At 34.3% G+C, this 8488-nt stretch overlaps 1 protein-coding gene across 1 annotated transcript; it reads right to left on the minus strand.

The window, feature by feature from the left end:
• Positions 1-213: 213 nt before the first annotated feature.
• On the minus strand, positions 214-8246 carry LOC115987177 (protein ACTIVITY OF BC1 COMPLEX KINASE 7, chloroplastic). Its single transcript, XM_031110674.1, has 18 exons — positions 7955-8246; positions 6583-7176; positions 6250-6393; positions 5968-6093; positions 5437-5524; positions 4690-4783; positions 4258-4351; positions 4016-4070; positions 3801-3892; positions 3428-3598; positions 2791-2847; positions 2588-2671; positions 1962-2046; positions 1714-1775; positions 1529-1603; positions 1232-1336; positions 634-775; positions 214-528 (listed from the first exon to the last, which is right to left on the minus strand). Exons 2-18 carry the CDS (start codon positions 7159-7161, stop codon positions 455-457), a joined length of 2127 nt encoding a protein of 708 aa, XP_030966534.1. The 5' UTR covers positions 7162-7176; positions 7955-8246; the 3' UTR covers positions 214-454.
• Between the last annotated feature and the right edge of the window lie 242 nt (positions 8247-8488).

Here is an 8488-nt window from a genome sequence, read left to right on the forward strand (position 1 = left end):
AGTATAAGTGGAAAATCTAATCTAGTGATGGATTTGTTTAATTTCACTTTCAGTAAAAAATATATTAAGTGATGTAACATAACTTATAGTTATAGTTTAATTTCACCTTCAATTGTTGGCTTCCGATTTCAGTTATTGGTTCCCAAAAAATTTGATGTGGTGGAATAGAAACTACATATAATGGCTAAAGAATTAATTTGAAGTTGAAATAGATTAAAAATAAACTGAACCTGCTGGTATATTTTTATTAAAACATTCAAAGTCACATATATGCCTAAGAATTTCAATTTATCTCCCTTGTACAGTTTTTAATCTATAGCAGGGAGGCATTTCCCTATTTAATCATGTTCTGTATACAATGCATATTGCTCTGGTATGCATGTGAAAAAAGAAAAAGAAAAAAAAGAGATTCTGACTGATATGTATCAAATATCTTGACGAGTTAGGAAAGAAACTATATCATCTTCTCAAATTTATCAAGCTTCTTCACCCTTTGCATGGACCTAACAAGCAATGCCATAAAAACTCCTGGATTTTGACAAATAAATGATTTTCAGCACATGAACTGACGGATGTAAAACAAAGATAAAGCATGAGAAGAACAATGTCTTGATGGTGAAAGTTTCTGGTTACCTGCACCAATGAATGATCCATTTGCAATCAATTGACTACCTTGACTGCTGAAAGTGACCCCAAGATTTACAAGGGTGCCTCCCAACACTGTATAAATAGTTGCCATTTGTAGTACGGTTGCTTTTCGAGCTGCTCTTTCGGACTGGAAAACATAGATTTGTCATTTCAATAGAGAAAGAAGCGTATGTTAGAACTACTATATAAAAAGAAGGGAAAAATATACAGTTGGTCCGTAAACTTTGACCTATGAGTGATTTATCCTTGAAGTTTATTAAATGATCGTTTTTAGTTCTTTAGATGACTTGACCAAACTAAAAACTGACACTATATCATTCCATTGAATACATCAAGGGACTAAATGTGATCACTTTGAATTTGTTAAGAACTAAAAGCAAAACTTTTTTAATTTGTTAGGGACTGAAAAAAAAACACTTTTAAAGTTCAAGACTAAACTAGTCCATTGTCTAAATTTTAGGAACCAACAACCTATTTTGACCCTAGAAAAGGATTCTTGAGTGCACGAGATCTACAAAAATGGATTATTATTATAGAAAGTACTAATATCTAACAAATATCATTTGAAAATGTTGAGAGATACCTCAAGCACCCGGACTCGGAGTTTCAAGTCCCCTGACTCAAGCTGTTTCACAAATTCCTCTATCTGCTGAACTCTGTATGGCATGGACAAGGTATATGTTCTGGCCTGAAAATGTATACATAGATGCTATTAATGACAATGTGTATGGACATTTAACATTATGTTATACTCTTTTTAAGTGGCTTCACTTGAAAGTTTCCTAGAACAGGACATGAAAAAGAAAAAAAAAAAGTATCTATTTTGCTAAAACCAGAACAAGAAACTGAAAGAACGGGGGAAATAAATAAGATGCAGTACATCATCAGCTTGCTTCCTAATTTCCTCCACAAGTTGTGTCCCAGACCGCTGCTTCTGTCTTATATCTAAAAGCTCCTGTACGTAGTGTGGAGCATTAGAGCTACACTTTAAATGTGTGGCTAAAAGCTAAAAAGGCTGTTATGAGCAAGGGTGTGAATTATAATTGTTTGGCAAAGGTATGGAACCTGTGCATATGGCGCAGCAATCTTTACAAAGGAAAAATCTGGATCAAGGACATATCCTATACCTGTATGCAAAGATTGTTAGTCAGGAAAGAGCAAAACATCAAAGTAGTTCTGAAACTTCTTTGCTTGAAAAAAGAATTATTGGTTTTGTTCCGCTTGATTGGGTAGAGCTTCCAATATATCAGGATTAAATAAACACATTTCAGATATTGGTAGTGAAGTCATAGAGAGAGAGAGAGAGAGAGAACCTTCAAGGGTTGAAAATGCTCTTATGACAAAGGTAAAGGTGGATGGAAATCGAAATGGCTGATCTTGTGCTATTGCGAATAAATCCTGCCAAAAAAACCACCACACTTCACCAACTGTGGTCATTAATGTGTAATTTGTGCCACTAAGAAAGAAAGAGTCATCACCTTATGTTTTCCCTTACTAAAAGATCAACATTAATTAGAAAATTCAAAATTTATGCATTTCCATCACACTTAATGATGTAAGACACCAAGACACAATTCCATTTACCAGGTTTTTTTTTTTTTTTTTTTTTTTTTTTTTGGGGGGGGGGGGGGTGGGGTGTGGTGGGGTGGGGTGGGTAACTGAACATTTTAATTTCTCAGAACCATTAAAAGACAGATTAAAACAAACAAAATATCTATAATATCCTTCTTGTCTCTAAAGAAGATCCTGATTAATTTGTGGTCAGCACAATCATATCTGGTTTTAATATGTTTCTCTGCCCCTTTTTAAATATGGAGTCAACACTAGCTCAAATTTTATAGGGATAAAATACAGCCTGGGTTGTGATTTACCATTATTCACAAATTTATCATTTAAGGTTTTACATGGTTCTATGTTTTTTAATAAAATCCTTGCATACCTCCCCAATTGCAGCCAAAGTCTGCTGCTGATCTGGTGTTTGGCTTAACAAATTATCCAAGAAAAACTGCACAGATCTCCTAACCTACGAATAGGGAAAAAAGAGGTTAACTTCTGAGATGAATGATACCGATTTCTTTGAAGCCCAAATATGCAAGAAATCAATTCTGTTCTAAATGTTGCTAGGTATAGCAAAACCATTACCGATGACATGTCTCCTGTGGGCTGGAGTGCTTCAAGATCTATAAGGCTTTTTATCACCTGCATGGTTGCTGCTGGTCAGTTTAAGCCAATACAGCAAAACCTGGCAAGCTAATGTACTTGAAGTGTTTCTATTGACATTTATTGCATAATAATGTAGTATGGTAATGCATAAACCACCTAAGTAGAAAAGATATATTTGAAAAGAAAAGGACTATCTGCTTCAGCTATTTAAAACTATTAATTGTAATGTAAGAAAAATTTGCACAAAATTATTTCGTATAATGTTCATATACATGTCCAGTTGAGAGTAAGGATTTTTACAGACCTTTTCATGCATATTGATATAAGAATGATGCTAATATTTGGCAATGGGAGATTCATTGTGAATATCATCAAAGCTATAACTATTATCTATGTTTTGCATACATAATGCAAACTTCATAATTGGGGGTGAAGCATTCCTGAATATCTTTGCATCACAGAAGGACATGATATAGGTTGAAAGTAAATACATTCCAGGCTTTGCATGTTGAGGGAAGAATTAGTAAAAATTAATTACCAGAATATAAACAAATGAACAAAAAAAGTCCATAACTGGTTTGCTTCATATGATGATGTTAAATGATTGAAAGCAGACCTTCTTTGCATCTTTCTCATAAACTGCATAGAAAAGTTCAAGCAGTCTCTCCCGGGTGAAAGATTTGATTTCTCCCATCATACCAAAATCATAGTAGATGATTGCTTCATCCACATCGATAGCAAGATTTCCAGGATGAGGATCGGCGTGAAAGAAACCAGTTTTTAGTATCTGAAAAAATAAAAGGGAAAACTCCAGTAACTGAAAAACTAGTACACTAATATGAGAAAGCAACTAATGCATACATCAACTTGTAGTCTAAAAGAGGCATGTTGAAGAATTTATGCAATGCTTCAAGTACAAAATAGTCATTGTATTCAAAATCAGGAACAATTAAATCATATCAGTTGGTATAGATAAGAAGAAACTTGACCTGAATTAAGTAAGCCTCAATACCGCGTGATGATATTTGTGACCGATTATAACCCCGTGAATCTAGCATATCTAGCCGATTTATCTTAATCCCTGGCCATGAAAGTGACAATAAAGACAATTTCACACCAAAATAAAAACAATAAGGTAGCTTAATAATGTAGAACAAGCGATATCCTCTTAAACCAAAATAAATGCATAAGTTCAGATACTAACCTGGTAAGTACTCCAAGGTCAACACCTTTGAGGCAGTATAATCCCAATAAACCAGCTATAACGTAAAAAAAAAAAAATAAATAAAAAAAAATAAAAATCAAAGTAAATAAAGTTTTAAACATACAATACTTTCTATAAATTCTTTAAGTCCCTAGTTATGTAGTCATAAACGACCAGATGGAAATAGAAAGTTTATATGATGTAAGCCTTAGTTCTCTTTAGTCTTGATGCAAGAAACATACTGGTACTCGGACCCACTTTATATTTCGAAAATCTCGGCGGAATCTATCTGCATTCTTCCCTTCATTTATGTAATCAATTTCTTGATACAAAATCCTGTAAGTAACACAAGCCCAAGAATATCTTTAGAGCATCACAACTTACAAAGGGGAGCATTGAAACTTTTTCTTTCATGAATAAATTTGTTAAAATGGTACAATCTAACAGAATGTTAAGTACGTATCAAAAAATCTAACAGAATCTTAAGCATCATTATAAAATAAGATTCATCAACAAATGCGAGAATTGGCCATTACTTTGGATCTGAGGTGCTCAGGCAAATTAACAGAGAGATAGTTCCTATCTCTTTGCTTATGCAATTTACATCATACTGTAACTCTAAAATGCATCTCTTAAGAAATTAACATAGCAACTAATAGAAGCTTGCTACTTACGTGGAACATTCTTCATATATGCCGATCCAATCTCTTGATGGACCACCAAAAGTTTCACTTCTCTGAAAATACTCTGCAATTAGCTTTAGATTTCCTGAATGATAGCAGCAAAGATTAAGATAAACACCTAAAATTGCTGAATTCCAACGAGTCTTCACAAAAATACATACAACAAATTTGAAAGCATGTCACTTAACCAGATCTATAGTTTCACAACACCTGAAGCAGCCAGTCAATAAAATATCATCCATATGACCGCACAAAGATTTATATTTGATAATCAGTAGTCACTGCAGGTGTTTTCTGTTGTGTCTCACTCAAAATCCCATCATTTGGGTTGCCAACAAAAAACTTAACCCCATTATTAATGCATGTCAAAAAGTCGCACCTAGAGTAACTCTCTAATTACAATTATCATGGGTACCCCTTTGTGCAGTCAACTCCCAATAACGATTCAAAGTTCCATGGCGCAATTTAATATCAAAGAACCTCTGCAATTCCAAATTGATAAAAGCTGAAAGGTTTACCACTAGTAAACAGTTCTGTACACGTTTTCTTAAATGAATATAAGAGAACTTTTCACTGGTCTACTATGCATCTATAAATAATTTATACTAAAAAAGGTTGATGAGACGATGAGACCAAAGAAAAAACAGGAAATGAGAAAGCAAGCAACAACATCTATTATACCATAATGACAAGCAACTAAAAATCACCATGGTTAGAATGAAAATGTGCATTACTTACGTAAGTCAATGTCAAAAAGCTTCTTGAGACCAGGTCTCTGAACTTTCACCACTACTTTCTCTCCATTATGAAGGATAGCCCGATGGACCTAGAGACAGGATTCTCAAATTTCAATCAGAAAAAGTGAAAACTCTCAAGGAATAAATAAATATTCAGAGAACCAATCTAAAGAAATCATGAATGGTCATAACTTGATAAATTACGACTTAAATAAGCATAGAAGTAGAAGCAATAAACCTCAACCAAAAAGAAAGATAAGAGCAGCCATCATAATTTTCCAAGTTTTCCTCCATTAAAGAAAGAGAAGATAAGGCTACCATCATTCCATCAAATTTTTTTTTTTTTTTTTGCCTTCTCTAAAACTGTCCTATGTATCCAGATTTTTCTGAGGATTGTCTTAATGTTGTGTATGATATACACATTTTATCATAACATTCTTCAAGCTACTTAAAGTGAAACATCATAGAAAATCTTCTAACAATTTGCAAGCGTTGACTAATCAAGTACAACATATAGAAATGAATCAAACACCTGACCAAGACTAGCAGCAGCAATTGGCTGGTCCTCAAACTCCTTAAACAATATGTTGATGGGAGCTCCAAGCTCACTCTCAATGAAGCTTCTTGCTTTCACTGGAGAGAAGGCAGGGACCTTATCCTGAATTATATTTAAAAATCATATACATTCAGTAAGACAAAATAAAAATTAAGGATTATCATATCATGTAGATATCAGTATGTCAGCATTTTAATGCATAAAGTTGTGAGAAGACATAGCATGTTTAGAATTGTTACACTAGAAATCAAAATCTACCTGCAACTTTGCAAGCTCATCCACAAATTCACTTGGGAATAGATCTGACCTTGTTGAAGACAATTGTCCAAGTTTAATAAAAGTTGGACCAAGCTGCAGCACACACTCCCTTAGCCATGAGGCAGTCTTTTGCCTTCTTTTTTTCTGATATAGAAGAAATCTTATAAAAACTTGAGGCAAAACGAAAAACAAGGTGCATGAAACCAAGAACTACTTGGAGATCAGGTCCAGAATGAGAAAATTAGTGTAAAAAACTCTCTGTATCATGTCATCATGATTAGGAGTCAGCATAGCAGAAAGCAATAACAGCTGCAGTAAAGTTCCACAATTCACCTGCTTATCTTCTGTGAAGCCTCCCAAATATGCCCATTTTGCATTGTCAAACAAAACACGGACACGCAAAGATAGAACAAAAGACCAAACATCTATACTCCTTTGCACCGAATTATAACTTTCATTTGCCCAACTGAAACCTTCATCTGAGGGCAAAACCTTCAGCTCCTCCACCAGTGGGAGTTCTTTGGAATCCCTAACTCTTGGGGTTTTTACAAGGGATTGAGTAGATTGTCTTCTAACTAGATTTGCTCCATTAACAACTTGCCTTGAACCATTTACTACATCTACTTTATTAGTGGATGGAATCTTTCTTTTCTTTACTTCACTAGTTGGTACCATTTTAACAGCTCGCCCATTGGTAACTAATTTTGAGGGTACTGATTCTTTTTGTTTCATTTTCACATCAAACTTGTAAAACTTATCAGTCCTAGGTGGATTATGTGTTGATCTGTCAAACTTTGAAGCTTTATGAGCAGAAATTGAGCTTGAGAAACTGAGGTTGTGTAGTGCTCTTCCTTGATTTATTGACTCCATATTGTGGCAATAACAGCTGTGAGAAGCCAGTATTGCCGCCATTGAAGATTCAGATACCTGCAGTATACATTGAATTGTGAAGCAGTATGCTGAACAGTGAAATTGGGAAGTGAAAGATCCAAAATTTGATATATAACCAAGCAAACCATAAAATTCCAACCAAGCAACTCAGAAATAATAAGAACTTGGTAACTAATATTAAAGTTGAAACCTTCAAGTCCCAAAAAAACAACCTTAACTATGACAGCAATCCCAGAATCTTTAACTTGAAACTAGACAGGTCCTCAGTACAATTGAATCAATTTCTAAAGTTTCTGCCCAGGGGGTTGGGATTCATTGAACTAAATTATCAATTTTAATTGTGAAAATGCATTCATTTCAATTCTAATGATTGATGTCATTGCTGGGAACAGTGAAGAGCAAGTCTTTTTTTTAAAAAAATTATTTGACTGCACATCCAGCTATATTCTTATATAGAAGAAGCAATATACAATCATATAAGGCAAAGTCAAATTTAATATCTGATTATTTGACTAACTGCGAATTCCACTAAATCACTCAAATCTTAGATAGTAATTCCAAGCAACAACAAAGGAAGAGCTCTATTGCTGGTTCGGAATCAATAGCAAATGAAAAGAAACGATAAGAACATAGCAGAAATGGAAAACTGAAATCATATGCATTCCATTTCTTTTGTTCTTCAGAAAAAAAAAATGGTTAAAAGACAATCAACCCAACTTATAATTAGTCATGAACAATCATATCACCAATCTAATATATGTAGACTTCATCAATTTTCCCAGGAACCAAAGAGAACCCAGATGAAAAAACTCACTGTGTAAGAAAGATTCACAACCAAATCTTCAATACTTCAACCAAATGAACAACTGTACGAGCATGACCCTGAATTTGGGTGGAAGGTGAGCTTGAATAATGGAAAAGGGAATAAGAAAACTAAACTTCTAAGTCAGAAATAGGAGCAACAAGTAACGTGCACATTGTCACTGGGGGGTGTGGATCTTCTAAATTTTCGTGCGGTCTGTCCTCCCAACTCCAAGGGACTGTTTGGACTTTGGACTTGAATTGTAGTCAACGACAAACATGTAAGCATCTTCGATTACCTCCATTCAGATTCCTCATGCGTGTTGGGTTCTCCAACATTCGTATAAACTTCTCTCGTATTTGGCTGTCATTTGTCGTTGTCACTTGTCACGTGCCCTTCTCCATTCCTAACTTGTAACTGATGTCATCTCATTCGTACACCACAATTTTTCTCCTCAATAATTTTAGAACATAAAGTCTAACATCCACCCGTAATCATCGGATTATCTAAAAAATAAAAGAGTTTACTATACAACTTTAGGAAGAG

Source organism: Quercus lobata, chromosome 4 (assembly GCF_001633185.2).
Source record: "Quercus lobata isolate SW786 chromosome 4, ValleyOak3.0 Primary Assembly, whole genome shotgun sequence".
NCBI classification, from domain to species: Eukaryota; Viridiplantae; Streptophyta; class Magnoliopsida; order Fagales; family Fagaceae; genus Quercus; species Quercus lobata.